Source organism: Sebastes fasciatus, chromosome 3 (genome assembly GCF_043250625.1).
Source record: "Sebastes fasciatus isolate fSebFas1 chromosome 3, fSebFas1.pri, whole genome shotgun sequence".
NCBI lineage: Eukaryota > Metazoa > Chordata > Actinopteri > Perciformes > Sebastidae > Sebastes > Sebastes fasciatus.
This window is the reverse complement of record NC_133797.1, coordinates 18,718,883-18,741,284: the sequence shown is the minus strand read 5'-3', so window position 1 is coordinate 18,741,284 and position 22,402 is coordinate 18,718,883. Positions and strand designations below refer to the sequence as shown.

The 22,402-nt window shown below is 41.6% G+C and overlaps 1 protein-coding gene across 2 annotated transcripts in view; it reads right to left on the bottom strand.

Annotated features, from left to right (window-relative positions):
- Window positions 1-22,043, bottom strand: part of hhip (hedgehog interacting protein) — a 41,481-nt gene extending 19,438 nt beyond the window's left edge. Inside the window, exons 1-5 of one of the 2 annotated variants that reach the window (XM_074629403.1) lie at window positions 21,413-22,043; window positions 16,108-16,300; window positions 11,237-11,381; window positions 9,433-9,634; window positions 1,215-1,366 (exon numbers count right to left, since the gene is read on the bottom strand). In XM_074629403.1, coding sequence (XP_074485504.1) covers window positions 1,215-1,366; window positions 9,433-9,634; window positions 11,237-11,381; window positions 16,108-16,300; window positions 21,413-21,724 — 1,004 coding nt within the window. In that variant the 5' untranslated portion in view covers window positions 21,725-22,043. Of the gene's footprint in view, window positions 1-1,214; window positions 1,367-9,432; window positions 9,635-11,236; window positions 11,382-16,107; window positions 16,301-20,598; window positions 20,710-21,412 lie in introns of those variants that run through there. The other variant, XM_074629404.1, reaches the window with a different exon arrangement.
- Window positions 22,044-22,402: the final 359 nt, after the last annotated feature.

Below are 22,402 nucleotides of genomic sequence, written 5' to 3'. Positions count from 1 at the left end.
CAGCTGTGAGTACTAACAATAGCCATGTTCGTGATTATAATTTTGGGAGAGTGGCTTTGGGGGGAGGCCTGAAGAGACAGACTGTCAGTGTTGCTGACTTGGCGACTTTCTTTCTAGATTTAACAACTTTTGGAGCTACTGCTGCTAGCTAATTTAATTGGGAAAGAGTTGGCAAGACTGGGCTGGGTTTTTCGGTTGGATCATTTTAAAAATCTAGCGTACTCATGCTGGTTTCTCAACATTACCAACCCTAGCTTTAAAGGCAAAGACAGTGGGTGGAGATGTAACACAGGCTTCAAAATGTTGCACAAGTTCTCGTGCAAAGTGAGGATTTGGCTTCACAGTATCAGCAACAAATATTTCATGATGTGTTATTTTGGGTAGTCCTGCAATTCTTGAAAAGCAGCTTGCCAAAGAAAAAGAAATGACTCTCTTAATCTACCATCAAATACTTTAACTGTCATTCCTCTATTGGACCCTCAAATTAAGGACTATACGCTGCAGTCACCACGACTGCATGCCAAGACTATAATTAAGATTAGATCATTAAGTTAAACATACAACTGTGATTATGTAAATTAAAATGTAACACTTAAACACGTTCGTGAGAAAAGATTGTTTTCTTAATTACAGGTCATTGTGAAGGGAGTGTGAGGTATCGACACAGCAGAAGGCACACATCGCTATCATCACAAAAGTGTTGCAAATGAATGCCCATAATACGCTGTGTGCTGTTGAAGCTTTTGTATTTACTGTGGTTACCATGGTCTCTGGCAAAAATGTGTCAAATCAGTGTTGTTGGATGGGAAAAGCCAATATTATAATCAATTCCTTCAGGGTTTTTTGATCAGGACTTTTTCACAACATCCAATAAGTTTCAATCTCATCCTATTCTTATTTCTCTTATTGCATTTGAAAAGCAATCAACAGTAAAATGAGAGCATGCACTGAAAAACAGATTGTGGGAATTTTCACCAATCGTCATGCATCGCTACAAATTACGACTGACCTCATTGTAAACTGTCCTGTATTTTTCAATGGTTGAATAAGTGGGCTTTGCATGAAGAAATGCATGTCCATGCTATATTAATCCTCTATAGTTAATAGGTCAGTTAAATGTTGTGTAGACTGCGAGGCAGCTGAGGTTTTGGTTTCCTTTCAGGCAGTGAACGACCCATATTTAAGGTAGCTTTGGCACACACTTCTCCCATTACCTCGAAACGGTGTATTCAACCACACGGAGAATGTGGTCGTGTGGTCCGATGGCCCAGCGCTCTTGGTTGGTGGTGTAGGAGACGTAGAGCTTGCCATTCTTCTTGTAATTGGGGTGGAATGCCAGGCTTAGCAGGCCCCTTTCATCCCCACCCTGCAGTCAGATGAGAAACACAAAAGATCCAGGAGTTAATTATGTCCCTCCTTGGCTTCTGCTCGGCTGTGTGGGGTTGGAATCACCCCCCTCGGTCATCTTCATCATCACCAAGACCACTACATGCAACCCCTACACACCCATCACCCCCCACCTCCTTTAATTCTTCAACCTCTCTAATCCCCCTTTTTTATTTATCCATCACATTCCCTTTCACACCCCTGCTATTCTCCCATTCTCTGTTTTTCTCCCCTCGCCTGTTTCACTTCACACCTTCACCAACCTCCTTGAATATACCATTACCAACCATTATAAAGCATTTGACTCTGGGTAGCGCTGCACCTCCTCTACAACCCCCCCGCCTTTGCCCCGTCTTCTCTGCAGCCTGGTTATGTGCGCTTGTCCACAGGGTCGGGGGGCCCCTGTGACGCCCCGGCCCTCCCGGTGGCCTCCATTGTGCAGTGATTTGTGTGTGTAATCTTTGGGGGATATCCGTGAATGCTACGCTGAGTGGCTGAAAGAATTTATTAGCTCACTCACAGTTCATAGAGAGCACAAAAGTGCAGAGTGCTTCAGTCCGTGCTTTTTGCTCCCCATCCCCTCGCTCTTTCCTGGTTTACACAAAATCCATGCAAAATTCAAGGCTTGGGAGGGGGGAGATGGGGTGGGGGTAGGGGGGTGGGGGGGGCAGAGAGCTGCCAACTCCCACTGTCTTGGCAACATGTTTAGAAAACATCTAAATTGCTTGTGTAATATGTAAACCTTTGTCTCACCCCGGAGGCAGCTCCATCAGTTGTCACTACCCTGGTGGTCCTCCCATCATAGTTAGCTGTAATAATCAGCTACAGCATTTCATTCCCTAGGCAAGACAAGCCAGGTCGGCCCTTTTTTTATGTCGTACTCTCCCTCACTATTTCTTCTTGACAAAAGAATGAACAGAATGCTAGGCTTAGGTGTGAATAATGTTTATAAAGTGGTCCCTGTGTGATTGTATCCCTCTAAAACAGCTTGATTCTTTAAAAAAAAAAATCGAAAAGCAAAAGTGAGCATCATGCAGAGAGCTCATGGCAAAGAAACAAGTATCATGTCTACAATTAACACATCTATTCCCTCTCAAAATAATGAAAAAGGGAAATTCAGAAAAATATATATCTTGGTTTGAACACAAGTGGCAAGCTTTGGATATGTGTAGTCCATGTCACAAGCCAAGTAACACACATCATAAATTGGTGTACTGAATCTTGTAGTTCTGTTTGGACTGCGTTAGACCCGGCCCAGTCAAACACAGCAGTGACACAGGCCACATGCGAATGAAAAAGAAATGACTCTTTGCAAAGGAATGTACTTGAAGCACCAATGAGCAACAACAGAGAGCCACATGATAAGCCACAGGGGTTCTATCAATCTGAATATCAAATGAAATGTTGTGAAAGTTGACAAATAAATCTCCACCCCAAAAGACAGAGTTCCTCCACAGTGAATTTATGAGTACTACTAAACATCAGATCATTGAAGTCAAATAAAAAAAGGAGTTATGTGGGAGTGGATGCAGCGCACTGCACAGCTGGATGTTAGTCAGAGCAGAGGTGAATGCACTTTGCCAAAGAATGTCAACAGGTTTCATCTCAGGAAGAGAAACTTAACTTGAAATGCTGGATCCATATGTTGGATTTGGGGATGCAGTGACCCACATCCCCAAAATAAACTCACCATAGGGAGCGGGTCAAAGACCACAATTCCAAAGGGGCCTAAATCCGGAGCCAAAGGGGGACCACCAAGATACACAGTGGTTAAATGGGCTGAAATATTAGCTCCCTTGCTAATGACTAGCTCCTTCAGCAGCAGGCGAGCAGCAGAGCTGGCACCGGAGCCATAAGAAACAAACACTGCATTAGAAAGCCTTTCAGTGCAGAGCCAAGGAGATACCTTGATTAAAAGAAGACAAATTGCCAACCTGTGGCTCCTCAGCATCGATCATGCTAAAACTGCTGCCAGAGCTGCAGTAGGTAAGATATTCTTGGCACGGCTCAAAAGACAATATACTGTACAAGCTCATTTAGAGAAACTGCAGGTTTCACATATTGTCAGCTGCAAAGTGAATTTGCAGGAGTTTCAGCTTTCACATAGTGGGTTTAAAAGGAGTTTTGTTCTGCCTTGTGTCATAGTACATTTTATCAACTACTACAGTACAGTACAATGTGTGCACTTTTATACTATGCTATATACTTTTCACCTACAGTACATACAGTATATGGATGAGGATGAGGGACAATTTAGGGGTAGGCTGCAAGGTTCTCTGTTATATTGTAAGCTTAAAGCTGCAGTAGGTAGAATTGGAGCAAATCTGATTAAAAAAAGTTATTTTTATAAAACGGTCACTATATCCTGACAGTAGTACATGAGACAGGTAATCTGAAAAAAAAAGAAGTCTAGTTTTCTCTCAGAGCACTTGAATTACAATATGCTGAAAGGTTATTTTTTTTGCCCAATGATGCCAAAAACATTCTGCCTACTGCAGGTTTAACCCTCATATTAATAATAATTTACCTCCATAATTTCTTAACAACAGATGTTAATGTCGCTGATCATAATGCCTGCTATCTCCAAACCTCAAACTATACAAATGACTCTGCTGTGTCAACTTAAAACGCATTCCCTCCATTTTTCCCCTGAACATCTTCGTGATTTTTATGACTGCCATCATTCTTCCACAGCCAGGCGGGGGGTTCTGATTGAATCTCTCACGAGGCATTATCTCTTCATTTTTCACAAACACCTGCCTCTGCATTCCTCTTTTCCCTCCAATTCTGCTCTCTGGGGCTCCGGCTTTGGCACTGTCAAAGTGTTGGCGTCGCTCCACAGAAAGCTAGGAGAGTGAGGTGCGGGGATGAGGAGCGGTTGTTATCTCACATCTCACGGTGCATTACATGGAATGCTGGTCCTGTCTGAGTGGCGGAGAATGCTACCATTTCCAATTCTGCAGGGGCAGCTGTCTTTGAATCCTTGTGACGCACGTGTTGGACCATGCATTGTTACCCTGAACCTTTTGATCCTTCCTCATTGGCTCATGGGCATTCCTCCACCGAAGGACATTCCACATGAGTTGACTGGAGCAAAACAATGTCTACGGCCTTCACTCAAAGACTACCTGAAGCATCTACGCTCACACAGACAATACACACACACCTCCGGTGTAATAATCTCTGCTTTTCCCTTGTACAATGAGAAATAAATCTCCACTGCACCTCCTCCACCTGTTGATACATAAATCCTCCCACCAACCAAGAATAAGATATAATCCATCATCTGGGCTATAAAGTTCATAGAATAGACTTTCTTTTCTGCCTGCCATATTTGTTACCATTTCATCTTTCACTAGCAGGCATCCCACTGTTTGAGGATAATTGTGAGATCAGTATGAGTTATAGTAGAGATGAGGCCACTTATTTATTCCGTATGAAATGAGCCCTGAGTCTCTGATGGCCGCTGAGAATGCAGAGCAGCTGTCAGCGGAGCAGGGACAGAAAGAATAACATGCTGTGACTTATTTGTTTTAACAGTGAAATATTTTATTGCTGGCCCCATCGCCCCTGTTACACAGGCTAATACGTGTCAGTGGACTCGCTGTCAGCTTTAGGTTTCTGCTCCCAGATGTCTGCATTTATAAAACTCACTGTCACTATCACACGTGCTGGTCTCGAGTGTCTTTACGGAAGTTGTACTATGCAAGATGCTGAGCAGAGGCTGAAGCTTTGCACCAAAGTCTACAAACACCACTAGACACCACAGAACTAAGGGGAATATTTACATGTATATCAAAGTGTCGTTTTTGGCTTTAACTGTTGCGTCTTAAAATGGGTTGCCTTGAGAGCAACTCCAAACAAGTTCAAGGATAATTGTAGTTTTTGCCATATTTAATTGTGTTCAAAGTTGTGTCATTTACTTCTCTGTAAAGCTTTACGTAGGCTCTCGTATGCTCGAATCAGAGCTATCCAATAAAACATGTTCAAGTAGGAAGATGGCGTCATGCACTGGCTGAACCACACCTGTGCTTGTGTGGCACGTATAGAATGAACGCGGTGCTATTGTGTCCTCAAAGAATAGGGCTGTCCTCGACCGAAGAAATTCTTAGACGACTAACACTCGTACGATTTTGTCGACTCATCAATTAGTTAATTTAATCGACAGATCTGTAAAACTGAGTTTCTCCGTAAAGAATCACACATAAGCACCACTTTAAATTTTGTGTCTACCAGAGATGTGCTCATGAGTTTATAGAAATAATTCATACAGCACGAAAAAAGCATAAATAACGACTAATCGACTACAGAAATCTTGGTTGACTAAGGCCAAAACGACCAATTAGTCGACTAATCGACTAAGAGGGAGCAACCCTAGTTTAGAAAAAAAACAAAAACATATATTTTCATGAAAAATACAAATCTAAATATAAAGAAAGCATGATGATTTAAGTTTCAAGTATCCGTATTGGTATTGAACAAAAAAAATCCACTATCGGTCAGGACTTTTAGTAAGAACGGTCAAACTCATCTACATGCACCATTTCTGTCAACGTATCCTCATACAACAGTTCGAAAAATGTCCAGCCACATGTGTTTATTTCTGCTCGTTACATGTCTTTTCAAAATAAACTAAAAACTAAAACTAACTAAAAATAAACGTCTTCACAGGAAACAATTTCGTTATGTTTAGGCAGCAAAACTACTTAGGTTTAAGAAAAGATCATGGTTTGGGTTAAAATAACTCGAAAGTGGTGTAACTTAAGTACGGAAGTTATGTGACAACTAAATCTACGTTGACTTCTGGTTTCACACGGGGTACGAGCACCGGTCTCATGGGCAAAAGTCTGGTGTTTTTTGACCCACCCACCCTGACCTCTTCCCTACGCGATGCTTGTCACTCTTTATACTTTCTGGTTCACAATTACTTGGATTCCATACAAATTGATATCATAGGATATACTGAATATGAATTACAGTGCATTACTTTTCAGAGGTATAGCTACGAACTGCGTATGAGAACAGCCTGATCCTGTAGCGGGGCTCCAATCAGGAGGTACCACAATTCACCATCATGTTTAAGGTGTGTGAATGTGAGCTAGTTGTGGAGAGACCACTGTGATGATGACATGGGTAGTGTGTGTGTGTGCGTGTGTGTGTGTGTGTGTGTGTGTGTGTGTGTGGGGGGTGGGGGGGGGGGGGGTTGTAGTATAGAGATTGAATTTCAGGAGAAGAACACCCACAGCGCAGCTAGGAGCCCACACCACCACAGCACAGTATTGTTTCTGTGCAGTTCAGCTTAATTGGCACCGGGGGGATCCGTGGAAGGAGGGGGATAGAGGAGCAGAAGGAAACACAGAACATTACAATCAAAGCATGTGCATGGAGCTGATGATAAACCCGTTATCTGCCCTGTCTCCTGGGGGCCTGGGTTCCTCTCTCTGTATAAAGGCAGCTCCATCCTGTTGATGCTGCCAGTAAACACCTTAGCCCTCCCCTGGTTCTGTTCTACCCGTGTGGCTGGGAGCCCGTTCCGGCAGCCAACATCACAGAATAGGACTCCTGGGGCCTGCGGGGGATCGAGCCACGTCTAATTGTCATAATGATCACTTTATCCACAACCAGTTTGGATTGAATGATGATAAGAGAGCACAGCGGTGCAGCGAGAGCATCCCGCAGGGGGCAGTTGCATATTCAATTGCTGTGCTCCGTTTGACTCCTTGTAAGCAAAGGGTCTTGTCAGTGGAGGAGCAGGAGGCATGCGTGATAGATAAACTTCCTGTCTGAGAGTGTGCCCTACAAATATCTCCAGCTAACCCATCTCGTGCGATCACAACAATTTCCGAACAATTCTCAAATTCTAAATCTGAGATGCATTAAGGATTACGGATAAAAAAAATAAATATCAGAACTTTATTACCCTGAAGATTACAGTGTCTTTGAAACTGAGATATCCATAGAGAATTCCTAGAGCTACAGTATATGTCGTATTGCAAACAAGTAAGTCTTGCAATATTTCCAGTGTCACGAAGAAGATATTTCAAGAACTACACTATAGCACCACACTAGAACACACTAGACACAGTTAGTTGAAAATAATCTACTCTATGACCCAGCTGAACTCAAAAGATATAAATGAGGAAAGACTCCCATGAACATATATTTAATTGACCTGTCAGGTGCTCTGTCGGGTGACCTGGCCTAGCATGTATTTGAAGATGTGTCTCTGTTTTATATTCTTTGTCTGAAAAAAAGCTTGACACTCGAAAAGTCCCTTGGTGGTAGGGCTGCACGATTTTGAAAAAATATCCAATTGCGATTATTTTGACTGATATTGCGATATGATTTACAATATTAGAGGGAATAATAATTGTTTTAGTGCTGTCAATCGATTAAAATTTTAAGCATGATTAGTCGCGTGATTGTCCATAGTTAATCGTGATTAATCACAAATGAATCGCCTAATTTTTATTTGTTCAAAATGTACCTTGTTAAGTATTTAATACTCGTATCAACATGGGAGTGAACAAATAAGCTTGCTTTTTGCAAATGGATGTATATATTTATTATTGGAAATCAATTAACAACACAAAACAATGACAAATATTGTCCAGAAGCCCTCACAGGTACTGCATTTAGCATAAAGGAATATGCTCAAATCATAACATGGCAAACTCAAGCCCAATAGACAACAACAACTGTCAAAGCCCTATAATTTTTACATCATTATTCTCATTTTCATTGAAAAACATAATAAAATGATTATGGGGGGATTTTTTTGCAGGGATCTTTATCAAACAAAGATGTTTTCTTAAGTCTGTAGAATATGATGTGTAGGCCAGGACATCTCTGCAGCACGACAACATTTAATTTTAAATGGTATTTTGACACATTTCGCCTTTAACAAATATTGCGATTTTAACAAATACTGCGATTTGAAAATTGCAGAAGGCCATATTGCGATTTATATAAAATGATTGATTTTGATTAATTGTGCAGCCCTACTTGGTGGTAATTAAATATATGTTCATGGGAGCATTATCTAGTGTGCAGACTCTCTTTTTTCCATCTTTCATATGTTCTTCTGTCCAGCATCTAGAATTTATCGTCTGGATGTGCTTTTGTAAAAATGTTTTGCATAAATGAGAAAAGATAGTTCATGTAATTGTATTTCCTTTTTACAGTCTTGCCTGTGTTTGTTTTTCTCAGAGAGGGTGCAAAGCCAAACAGAAGTAGAACATATGTTTACTTGCCCCTTGACACCCCTATCATCTCCCCTCTTCTGGCAGGCAGACTTTCATGATGGTAGCGGGTCAAGCAGACAATGTAAATGCTACATAGGTGTTAATTCCTGACAGAAATACAGACATATCAGTCTTTTTTCAGCTCTATATCACTAACCTCTCATTATTTTACACTAAGAGAGCCGGAGAAAGCAAAATTACATCATAGACATTCGATAAAGTGTCTTTGTTGAACTGAATGAAGAGTGTAGTAGACAAGGTTACAATTCAAACCAGTCATCATATGGGATATTGAGTTAGGTGCTATATGAAGTATTGGGTAACAATGTGGGATATTAGAACCCTTATAGGAACAATATGGGAGAGATTAAGAAAGCCATTAAACCATCTTGTGAGAATTAGCAGAAAATTAGCAGTGAGCACAATGTGCGCTGTATGTACAGTTAATTTGCAGATAATAGCGTGATGATTAGCCACGATCACATTTGATGAATGACTGCTTGTTTGGTGTAATTATATAATTGAATACTAATAGTGAGCAGGCACCACTTTAAAGGGATTTGTCTTGGCTGGAGATGTTCCTCACACGTTTACATAGGTGCAAACACTTGTGTTGTAAAGAATTGTGTTAAGGCTCTAGCACATTATTCCTTTACTTTAGCAATGTAGTAGACAACATCGCATACTCCATCAGCCAAGTTTTTTGCTGTTTACATCTGTGCTTAAATTACATCCATATCATCATACTACCTCTAGAATTCCTCCAACCCTGTCAACACTATGACGGCAGGCTCATTCCTACCTTCAGGCCGTTCTGCACCAGCTTGTGGATGTCCAGGAAGGGCTCCTTGATTAGATCGAGGTCATGGTTGAGTATCCTGACAATTCCCTCCCTCTCCAGGACAAAGAGCCGCTGGGATCCATCCCCACAGTGCACCACGGCCACCGGCTGCCTCAGACCACTCAACACCTCCTGGGCACAGTAGCAGTTGTGTTTGTGTTTCCTGGGTAACAAGGGAGACAAAAGGTCAGAGACCGATGGTGGCGGTGAATAATCCAGTTATAAGGTTGAAGGGGCATGACAGAATTTGAAGTAGTAGTATTGGAAAATAGTCAACAATAAGACATAACAGTTTAACCTCAAATATTTTTTATGACATTCACAATGACTTTCTGAATTAAATACCTCACTTTGCTGTCAAGGACTGCAAGTACTTGAGATTCGTCTTAACTGACAAAACTAGCAGGGATGCTCTTTCATTTTTATTCCTTGGTTTGGAAGTGGGATGTTGCATTTTGCTGAGGCTCAGTAAGGCTTGCTGGTTTACTAATTTCATGACTTGCCTTTTGCCAAGGTGGGAACATTCTTAACCAGTAGACACATTTAAATGTGTGGCAAAAGTCTGGTTTATCATCGTGTCTATTATAATACAACTAAAATTTCTTTCTCCTCCATACGTCACTGAACACTTTTCCCACCAATCCTCTCCCTCCATCTTTCCATCTTAATTAAAAAACTGCAGCTTACCAGGGCTTCAGCTGCATGCTTCATCTCTGTCTTTTACAAGGATCTAGCAAAAATAGCGCAGGAGGTTCTAACTAATCCTCCCATGTCCATCCTCCACTGTGCAGGTACCTGACCAAACTGTAGAGACAGGGCCAAGAACCATTGTGGCTTTCCCACCTGTGAACATGGCCACTTTGGTGGAGTCAGCACAGATTTAAAGGGGTATAAGAAAAGGTGCTGTGATGGCCACAACTGATACAAGCCAATAAACCAACTAACACACCAGCTGGTAATGCATAATGGTGGATTTTTTCTTGTCCTATCCTGTTTTAAATGTGCTTGGGTGGTAACCAGATATGAAAATACCGAAAAGTGCACCACCACTTCCTCTGTGGATTGCACGAGGACCACATGAGCACTTTGTGTCTTAATTCCCATAATGTCAGCCCCTAACTGTGACTTAATTTTGGCACTTTATCCCAGCCTCTACTGTAAGAAAGTGCTACTCATTCACCTGAGTAGACCTCTCAGAGGATAAGGCGCAGAAGTGACAAATGAGCCCCTGACTCTCTCTCACTTTTGGAAGTTATTTGACTGAACATTTGTTGCTGCTATTCAGGTGCACATGCTGCTTGGCCCTCTGGCCTCGGGGAGAACAGAGATGAAAGGCATCCCTCCATGGACAAAAGGGCAAAGCCCTCTGTGATGTACAGACCTTTGCAGCGAGGGAGGCAACTAGAATGACGCAGGATAAGCATTTTCATTATGTGAGCAAAGCTGAGCAAATGCAGTCTGGACAAACTTTAGGATTAGAGAGGAGATGGCATAGCATTTCTGTCTGAGAGTATGGACCATGTCAAAATGGACCAGTGAACCCAGAACATGTGACCAAGGCTACACCTGTTTCTATAAAAACATAAAAATCACAACTGAAAGTCATGAATCTGAACTCATAGTGCTAATGGAGTCTGAAAGTTCACTTTGCTGAAACACATTTAAAAACTAACCAAAGCTCATTCAAAATAATATGTACATCTTCCATAGTGTGTAACTCAATGCTCAAATGTAATAAAACATGGTAAAAGCCAGACTACAATACCTGCTGATATCTTCTATTTTCTCATCTCCCAAGTAGTTGGAATCTTGCCCTTGTGGTTGCTTTCGTTGAAAATCTGGAAAGCACAGACTGGCATCTCTCCTCCCATAGTATTGGCAGAACTCATCCACATCGGCCTGGAACAGTTCTAGCAAACACAACAGATACAAAGACAGAGGCTCTTACGTTTACTGTAGATACTGCATGGTTAAATGACTGCATACACTGGGCTTATGTAGACACCTAAATCAAGAAATATATTCTTCTAACATTGTTTTTATGGTACTTTAGCTCTGTGTGTGCACATTTCTGTGGTTGCACGTGGCTGTACTGTAACTGTGTGCATGCCTGAGTATGTGCAAGTGAGGACAAAAGTGTAAGAAAGAGACAGAGGAAGAGAGAAAGGATGTGATGTGCTTGTGTGTTGGGGAGGGTTGGAGTTATGCTTGATGAGCCAAACCAAATCCTGGCTAGACTGGGCTGAAATGAGCAAGTGAAAAGAAACTGGGCCAAACCAAATGGATCACAGATTAGACAGGGCCTTTCTGTGAACTATGCCTCCTCCAGAGAGCAAAAAGATTGCATTCTCATTTTAAGTCTACTCTGTTATTTTTGATTCATGTAATGATGCTTTTGCACTAGTCCTAATGGATTCCTATGAAAGAACCCTGAGACTGGCTTTCTTCGAAGTCCATCCAGCAACACAGTAATGCTTTGTTTGTATATTTTACTTTCATTATACATTCTTAAACCAGAAAACACATTTAAATGCACAGCAAAATCCAGTTCATCATTGTGTCTGATTCCTACCAGCATCTCTTCAGTGTAACAACTCGTGTGCAGTATAAGTGTAAGTATACCTCTCTCTACAGCCATCTGAAGGCAGCAGGTATACTGGGATTTCCATCTGCAGTCTCTAATCTGAGTGACAAAGCCCTGACCTTTCAAGGAGTAAAGTCATATTGCCGTCATCCAGCTGGTCTAGAGACTTTGCTCACACAGACAAACCAGATAAAACTGTCAAAAAAACGAAACTACATTGCATATCAGGACAATAGAACCAAATTGAAAACACTGACGCAGAAAGACCAAGACTCTCATATTTACTTGAAGAGATCACAGGATGTGAAATTTGTTGTCATACTATGTCATAACAGTTCACTTTATAAGGACATTTGTAGGACATTTAAATTGGCAAAATCTCGCTGCACACACAAGTTGAGGGGCTCACCGTGTCAAAGCTCTTACTATCGCCTGTCAAAATCTGCATGTCAAAAGGTCACTTCAGAGTAGTTATTATGGTGATGGTGGATGATGGTTTTCCCTGTGCAAAACTGTGTTTCCACTCAATTCATTTTAAGAAAAAACGTTTTTTTTCTTAGGCATCCCTACATGTAAACGTTCCTCAATGAATAAGTCCCGACCACTTGTTCTTTCCTTCAAAACAGGTCTGTATGTTTTGCATTACTGAGCAACACATGGGCACAGCATGCAAAATGAAATAATCAACTCGTTAAATATGGCATGTAATTCCGAATAAACAAAAAATGTTTTCAGGGTGAGGGATATTCTTTGCTTGCATTGCCAGATGAAGACATGATGTTCCCAAATGCTTCCTGAGATGCGTCCCAGCAACTTTCATTAAAGCGTTTTTTGGGGTGAGTTATCCCCTATCCGAATTGAGGGGTGGTCTAAGGATGGAAGGTGTCATATGCTGTACAGATTGTGAAGCCCTTTGATATAAATAAAATTCACTTGACTTACTGATTGTGTTCTACTAATTTAGCATGTGAATTCAATGTAAAACTGCCATCACATCATTCCTTATTTCCCCTTGGCCTGCTGGTTTACCTAAAATGTTTCAGTGCCAGAGCAAAGAGTGATCTGCCTAAACATGGCAGTCACACGCAGCTACGCCTCCAGCCTGTGCAGTCACAACACTATTCCTGGCAAAAAGCAAAGTGTGCAGTGGGTCTCAGAGGCCCTTTGTGACCTAAAAACAATCTTGCCAATATTGTTTCCTTTAGTCAATCCCTCAGAGGACAGAGGAGAGCAAATACACCAGTGATAAAAACACAAACAGGACTCTCCCTGTCCCTCCTTTCATCTCCCTCTCCTGCCACACACCGACCACAAGCGCTGACCGCACCAAATACTGGAGGTGATAGGATATCCCTTCAAACATCTAAACACAACATGAAGATCAAACACACACAGAAACACACATAGCTCTGGCTATACCACCCACTCACTTGTGTCTGCAGTTATCTTAACCATGCTGGTTGGGGACCTCGGGTGCAGGGTGGGGTGGGGGGGATGAGTGAAGAGGGGAGGAAGATATGTGAGAAGAAGAGTACGGGGAAGGTGGGAGGCCTCCAGGCAGAAGTGAAAGTCAAGGCAGTAAATGTCTTTATGGAGAAATGGGGGCTAAGTACATGGCCTAATCAAGGGCTGGTAGGAAGTTTCATTGGAGCAGAACGACAGTTATGGATGCAGTAAAGGCTACTGTTTCATTTTAATACCTTTGACCAGCGATTTTGAATTAGCAGAAGTTAAAGACATAATATTATCTGTTCATGTCTGTGTTTATGTTCACTGATACTGCCTCACATGATAAGATTCAGGGCCATAAATAAAAAAAATATCTGTATTAAATATTCACAAATACCAACACAGTTGTTACCGTTTATGCAAATAAACCATTAAACTCTATGGAAGAGATTTCTCTGTGCAATAGGATTCAATCTAATTAATGTATTTGTGTTCAGCAAAGTGTGCATTTTTAAAGTTTATTGTATTTATGTATGTTCCACCTTTATTGTACTGTGTGCCCAGAAGTATGAACCACGTATAAGAGATGAGGAAGAGCACACAAAAGAAAAAAAGACAGGAGAGAAAGAGAGAGAGCAAAGAAGGGGATAAAGAGAGAGAGAGAGAGAAAGAGACAGAACTCTGTCCATATTCCCGGCTCCCCAGCGCTAAAGTTATACTTCCATCTGGTTATCTTCCAAGGCAACCTGGGTGGCCCACCCAAAGTACTTGACATCTTGATGCACTTCAGCAGTTTTACATACACACAACCTTTGTAGAAAAATAAATGTGTCATTCGTCACCACATATGCTGATCTGTGGAGGGTTGGGGGGAGGGGGGGGGTTGAGCTGGGAGGAGCACGACGGTGAACACAGGGAGGGGGGACTCCTCTCTGGATTCCTCTCTTAAGCTTTTTTGGTTTGACTCTCTGAGCCCATATGTCTGTCAGCTCATGAGCGAGTAATGTAACTCCAGACAAGTCTTCTTCTTCTTCTTCCCTCTGTCTATGCTCTGTGGAGTCCCTCTCGCTAACCTCAAGTGCAGTTCAAGTGCTGTACAAGATATGCGAGCAGGCCATTAGATGCAGACTCGGATGGACCCGGACGGAATGTACGTGTTTGATATTTGACTTGCAGCACACCATGTGGGTGGGTTGCAGACAAGTGTGTTTGAAACTGTTCTCTGTTTGCAAATCTCAGAGCAGATCTAATCAGTTTGTGACGACAGAGATTGGAAGAAGACTTGGCTGGAGTTAGAAAAGACAGTCAGAAAGTGTTTGATCATGTTTGGTATGCACTATGAAGGCACAGGTACCTGTGATCTTGCATCCCTTCAAAGGAAATTCTGAAGACTAAATGCTTTCAAAGGGCAAAGAGGGGTTCCTATCATTTAGCAGGACCATATCCACAAGGAAAACTGTTGCATCAATGAGTTTTTTTCCCTGTTCTGTGGATTCTGCCATCTCATAGTAGAGCTAATAGTCAGAGGGGCCAGTAAAGCAACACTTCAACTATGTTTAGCTTCATATGAACTTGCTACTCAAATGAAAACATACTGGTGGCAGAGCATGAGGCGTTGGTTTTTAAGTGACAGTTTATGTCTGAGGAAGGCAAGGTGCCGGGCAGTCATGTCTAGACCACAGCTAGGGTGCTTATGCATCCCGAATACAGAGTCAACCCCAGGAGTTGAGTCCGGTGAGCAGTATCCAGGAACTGGTCATAAAATAGTTCATTTTTGCTCCAGTCCAGTTTTCTGGTACACTGGTCAGGCTGGGCCGGCTTTTGTTAGTGCATGTTTTCACACCCACCTTTGCAAAATCTAATATTTTCCATTCACATGTCAGGAAATGCCTCAAATTTGTGTATTGTTACAACACTCAAGGTCTTCAAAAAAAAAGTCAAATGTTTGCAAATTCATGCTGATTAAAATAAACTTGCATGATCCGAACAAACCTAACAGAGACAAAAGAACAAAACCTTCTGCACCTGGTGCCATAAATACAGCGAGACTGAATACTGCGTCCTAAAAAAAAGCTAAAATATTGCTCTGCCGTTTGCTAGACCAAATGTGCTATATCAGACTGCAGACTAATCAGCAAACTAGTGTTGTGTCTATATAGGCAGTGTGTGGCGAGTCATTTTACTGATGCATTAAAGTGCAACAGTAAAGCGAGGAGCGCGGCAGCAAGCAAGCAAACGGATGAGACAAGCTCAGCAACAAATGGAGGTGAGGTCAGATGAGGTAAGAGCTGGATAAATAAATATTCACAGACCAGACTACTGACGCACCACTTCTTGCATAAGTCCAAAAATCTGCCAGTTCTACATGTGCAGGGCTGAGTCTCAATGAGAAATGGGGCCTGCTGTGAAATTTAATTCATCACAATCAGAGGTGTCAGTTTCATTTCAAATGTATGAGAGGCTGAAATGAGCAAGTATAACGTATGTCTGGTTTCACTTCTTACTCTATTCAATGTGGATATGTTTGCTTGCGTATCACCAGGTAACCACACAGGGGCTATAATTCAAGTCACATCCATGGTCATTACTATCTGTATAATTACCTGGTATGTGCCCCCTGCAGGTGTAGTAGAACTCGCGGCAGAAGTCCTGGCAGAGCCGCGGCAGGTCTGGCTCCCTGTGTGGCATCTTATCCATGTCCAAGGAGTGGAACAACACCTGGGCATTGGGGGAGCAGCGAGCACACTTGATCTCCTCCAGGAGACGTCCACATTCGGTGTTGTTGGTGGAGAAAATCTGGAGACCACACGCAACAAGGACCAATGCCTGATTAAAACGGTGGGCTGTTAACTTTTACTTCTTTTGTTTGGATTTGTGGGGCACGTTCTCAAATCTTCATTAACATAAATTCCTGACGACTTAAGACACTGTTTGAGGCTTTCAAGGACTATAACTATACAAATTACATTTTAAAAGGCAAATATTAGCGATTAAAAGATTACACCTAACCTTTTCAATGTGTATATAAGCCCATATAATGTGTAAAATTTATGGTTTTGATTAAATATTTAGATATTTCCTACAATAAAACACAGAGATGCCTAAGCACTTTCCAGCCCTCACCAGACTTTCCCATTTAACAACCCTAAATTAGCAAATCTCACCCCAGTTACCGCACAGAAATTATCTCTACTTAACATAAATACTCTAAAGTTACAACAACACATTCAGATGTATGTTAACATCGTTCTCCCATATGACACATGCAAAGTGAGATACTCTCTTACTGGCAACAAGGTGAAAAGCAACACTAGATGTAATAAACCCATTACTCCACATGCCACATCACATGTTAAACATCAATGTCAAACATCAATGTCATCATGTAGTCTGTTTATATTCGACATGATCTTCAGATTTGTCATGTGGTTAGTTATTGTTGGGGTTGGTATTGTTTGCACGGCAACTTTAGTTTTTTTCCTGGCATCATCTGTTGAATGAAGAATGAGTTGGGAGACAGACAGTCACTTGCATAGTGTGAAAGTCTGCAGCACTACGATCTGCATGAATGTTCACACCATTCACACTGCAAAGACACTCCAAATTTCCACTGGTAGTGCTGGTATAGCATCTTTCCTCATTTTCCCACTGAAACATTTCTGTAGAGCTTTTACAATCTCGTGTACACAAACTGAATCATAACAAAGCCCTGAAGTATTTTAGTTTTCACATTTCCATCCTATCCTAACAACATTTTCTGTAATATCCAATTCTATATCCTTTATACCAATTTGTTAAACATTGAGGTTGGAACACCCTGTCTGTTTGGGGAAATAAACAAAGAAATCATCTCATTCACTGCCTACTTACCCAAGTTCATAAACAGTTAAAGTCAAATTACAATTCCCATGTCTGACAGATCCCGGCGCATGAAATGAATGAAGCCAAATAAGAGCCTCAAAGCATGACTCGGGGTCATTACGCAAAAGTACACAAAGAGTTAATCCAAAAGAAATTAGCAGGATTATTTACATAACAAATTAGCTGTAATAAAACACAATGTAATCTGTTTTAGGTCAAGAGCAGCACTGCATGGGCAGCCAGGCAGGCAGGCTGGTAGTGCTTTGCTCTGTGTGAGGTCCATGTGTAAACACCAATTTAGAGATAGACAGGCACATCATTCCCACTCTGGTATCAACAAATTAGCAGTCTGTCGAAGTCAATTAGAGCAGCGGACCCAAGGCCAACATATGGACGCCTTGTACTTCACTCTGACTGCAGAACAAACTGCAACTGGGGAAAAGATTTTCTGTTTAGAAGTTATTTAGAGCCGTGTTTACGCAACAGGTGGCAGAACATCTGGCAAAACCTTGAATGTCTACCTGAAAAATAACATATACAGAAAATCTCTCATTACAAAAGGCAGTATAATGGACAAATTGAGGAGGGTAAAGAAATTTTAGCCTATTTGAGGTTCCATAGTTAAACTCTAAATCCCACTTTTGTTCTATATTGTATGTAATTGTTGATGTTTTCCTCAAAAAGGGAGCTCCAGGCTGGCTATGACCCTGTATGTGTGGTGCGTTCCTCTGTCTCAGTGCCCTCAAAACTCATGCCATGCAGTGTTGTAGGCATGCCTGCCCTCCTGCTCTAAATTGCCCATTGATTCTGTGTGCCATGGGCTGGCACAAGGTCCACGGAGAGTAGCATTTGTGTGCTCTCAGCCATGCCCTGTGTCCATATGTTGCTGGGATGGGCTCCAATGTTGCCATCATCCAAACCAGAACAAGTGGACCTTTGTTTGTTGTCTTTTGCTGAATCTCAGCGAGTGCGTTCCTCAAAAGCAGGGAGAAAATGTGCAATGAGGCTCAGCTGTTGCACTTTTGCTGAGGACACGCTAAAGCGGGTCAAGGACAGAGCCATAATCAAACAAACATGGAGCAATAATAGCGTAGGAAAATAAAATTGACATTACGCTATTTCAGATGTTTACATTTTCTAGAGGTGGCATCACACCAAGCTGCAATTCATAACTTCATGTGGGAGAACAGCTGTTACCGGATTACTTCTTTCTAGGAAAGCATCTGCATAATAGGGGTAAGAAAAAAATCGATTCACCTATATATCGCAATTTTCTTTTTTTTTACGATTTTGAAATTGATTTTTTAATGCCAGAATCGATATATTTGCTTCATTCCATTCACCGTTTTGATTGTTGTAGTCTGAGTAGCGTGACGTCATATCCGTTCCGTATCCTTCAACCAAAACAAACCTGCTGGCTCCCGCGAGCCAAGACGAAAAAGTAGAAACGGCGGAGGGTCCTCGAGGACACGACCTGTACCCTCAAATTTCAAATCCAACGTGATAAACACTACACATCAGTAAAATATGAAAACACATTGCCAGGAAAAGAAAAACTAGACATTATGGCAAAAGCTGCATGCTAACTCTGTCATGGATAGTAAAACGCTATCACACTGTGGTAACATGCGGTCAAGCCAGCTGTCACTCGTGTCTCTGTGGTCAAATTGAATGACGCTACAACTGTAACGCACCTATATACTGACATTTATGTTGAATACATTCAAACGGCCACGATGGAGCAGACCATGGATGTATAAAGAGAACGGAGCTAATGGGAGAGCTAGCGATGGACTTGGCGAAGTTAGCGGAAGTATACATGTGCGACCACGTCACGTAAGGTGTTAAAAAAGGGAACTGTATATACAAAATACATAAATGGAAATAAGATTGATTAGATTATATTAACCAGAAGTATAACACATTACATGTCCCTAATAAATTTAAAAAGAAAATACTACTAATTTGTGAGGGAAATGTCTTTATTCTTTGATTTTTAGGTTGCTGGAAAAAATGTAATGAATAATACCTAACAATGACTTATATATTTGACTTCAGTACATCTCTGACTACATACAGTACATGCTAAAAATCAAACATTATTACTGTATTAAGTAAAAGTAAAAGTCCCTAGAAGTGTCCGATTCAACTTTTTCTCATGGTCTAGTGTTAAAAAAGTTAACGCAATAAATTGCAATATGAATTGCAATACTTGTAGAATCACAATACTTAAAAATCGCGATACATATCAAATCAGCACCCGAGTATCTTGGTAGTATCGAATCAGGAGATGGGTGAATCGTCCCAGCCGTATACTGCATAATGTTTTTTGCCAATGAAATTGACGGAAAACAAACATTAATTTGACTCTCACAAGTCTTTCAATTGCAATAAATCAAATGAAGCCCTGCAAACCTCATATGGTCAGAGAGACTGAGAGAGAGAGAGAGGGGGAGAGCAGAGCACTGATGTAGGCAATGCAAAGCTTTAACAAAAACACTTGTCCTCAAGGGAATAGGTGTAAGTTGGTTGGCAGGGGGGATATAGTTATAGTGAAGGACACACACACACCCTCTCAAAGGCATTAACACTTGGACAGGGCTGATGACTGGTGTGGGGGGGAGAGTGATGTTCTCCAGCTTCTCTCCCATTAGTGAAACCAACAAACACAATGGTGTTGTTGTTATTCTTTTAGCCATAATCAGAAAAGGGGCTCCGTGTGTGGCCGGTGTAGTGGAGGAGGAGGAGGGGGAGAAGTCGAGTCCCTCCATCTACCCTCCTCTTCTTCTCTTATTTGCATGACTTGAGCACATTAAATGATGCAATATGGCTTTTTGTCGCAACACAAAGTAAAAGATACCACCCAGCCACTGAGTGATGGTGATGAGAGGAGTGGTTTACATGAGAATGAGGATCCAAAGGAATCAGATACAAAGTCTGGCGCATATACAGTCAAGGAAACTGTTTAAAAACTCCACATTTTAACACTTAATTTTATCACTTTTAGTCGTCGACGACGTCATAAAAACGGTCATGACGTGTTACGTAAACTGCGTATCTTTTAGCGGTTGACGTTATCTAGCTAGGCTAACAAACTCCCGTACGTTAGTTAGCGCTGGAAACACGCTGAGAACTTCACGGCTGTCAAACAAAACAGTTCGCTATCAGCTCCCCAAGCTGCAAGTAAGAAAAGTAGTTGATTAAAATAAAAAAAAGTTCAACTGGGCTCCTACCTTTCCGGTAAACGGTTCAACAGTTTTCTCCTTTCTGACAGTTGTAAACTGACTGTGGCGAGAAGTAACGTAAAATCGTAAGGGAGTGATTACCATGGTAACGCCGAAGCGCATTGGAGCAGCTGCAACCAGATTGTGTACAACACCACCAGATAAACAATACATATATACCATGGAAAACATGGGAATTCATTCAATTTCAGAGCAAAAAAAGAAACAGATAAAGCCTTACAGAAAAGAGACCTGCAAAATAAGTTGCTATGAGAAGGTTTTATAAGGATATTATTAGATATAGGCTGTTAAAAACATGATAACAGCAGAGGTATGGTGAGGTTCACCTGCCATTATTATGTTAAATAAGACTTTTTCACTGAGATATACTGAGAGGCAGCGTATCATTGGGCTATTTCCTCCTAATTCAGATGCCAGACAATACACAAGGGCTAGTAAATGCAATATAATATATCATGGAAACATGGAAATGCATTCATTTTCAGAGCAAGTAAAGCAAAAAAAAAGAAGCCTTACAGAAAAGAGACAAATAAGTTGCTATGAGACGGTTTTATAAGGATTATAGCGATTAAAAACATGATAACAGCAGAGGTATGGTGAGGTCACCTGCCATTATTATGTTAAATAAGACTTTTTCACTGCGGTATACTGAGAGGCAGCATAGCTTTGGGCAATTTCCTCCCTAATTTAGATGCCTGACAATACACAAGGGTTGTAAATGCATCTCCTGAGGCGTTTAGGCGCGTAAAATCCCTTAATTTTGCAGCGTGGTGGTGCGTGGATGGACATTATTATAACCTACCCTGGCATCCCTGCGGTGCAGGATCTGATAGGCGGCTCTCCTGGTGGGACAGCAGGACACACGAGGATACAACCGGTGGCAAACTTCTCCTCCTCCTCCTCCTCCTCCTCCGCTGCTGCTGCTGCTGCTGCCGCTGCTGCTGCCGTCAAGCAACACTTTTCTCTCCCTTTTCTTCAGCCGCTTGGGCAAGCTCCCGTCGTAACATCTTCTCCTCCTGGGGCTGAGCTCTCCTCTCTCGCCCAATTTGGCGTCTCCACATTCCCACACGCTGACCGCGATGGCCAGGACCAGCACGAATTGCAAATGCTTCATAATATGTTTAAAAAATTATAAAAATTAAGAAAAAAAAAAAAGAAAATACAATAACACTTTGAGTGAGGTTATAGCCTGCAATGTATAGCCTATATATATCTATATCTAGATATATATATAGATATATATGTTTTTATTTTGGGCTATATTTCTCCAAAGCAGCAGAATTACAAGAACATTACAAATTTCTCAGAAGCAGGTGTCCTAAATTTGTCTCACTCACTGCTATAAAGAAAGGTGTTTAAAAATAAATTATTCTGCTCAGCCTATAATAAAAATAAAATAAAAACAATTTATCCTGATGAACACAAAAAAAAGTCAAAAAACCTGCAAAAAGAGCCGTGACGTCCCCTTTTAGATGTAATTCCTTTTTACGCACAGCACGGCTGGTTTGTGCATGGAAGAAAAAAACACACACATAGAAGACATAAAAGTTGTCTCAGTCTCACTAAAGTCCTCAGACCGCTCACATGTTTCCCCGTGCTCTTTCCTCCTTCTTTTTAACCAGCGCGCGAGAAGAGGAGCGAGCGCGGTGACGTAGGACTTCGCGGGGGCGCGCAGTGTGGCCAACAAGTCGCGTCCACGTCGAGTAGAGGTAAACATTCACCTGGCTGGTTAGAGAGAGAGAGGGAGGAGGACGGAGAGAGGAGAGTGGTGGTGGTGGGAGAGACGCACTGC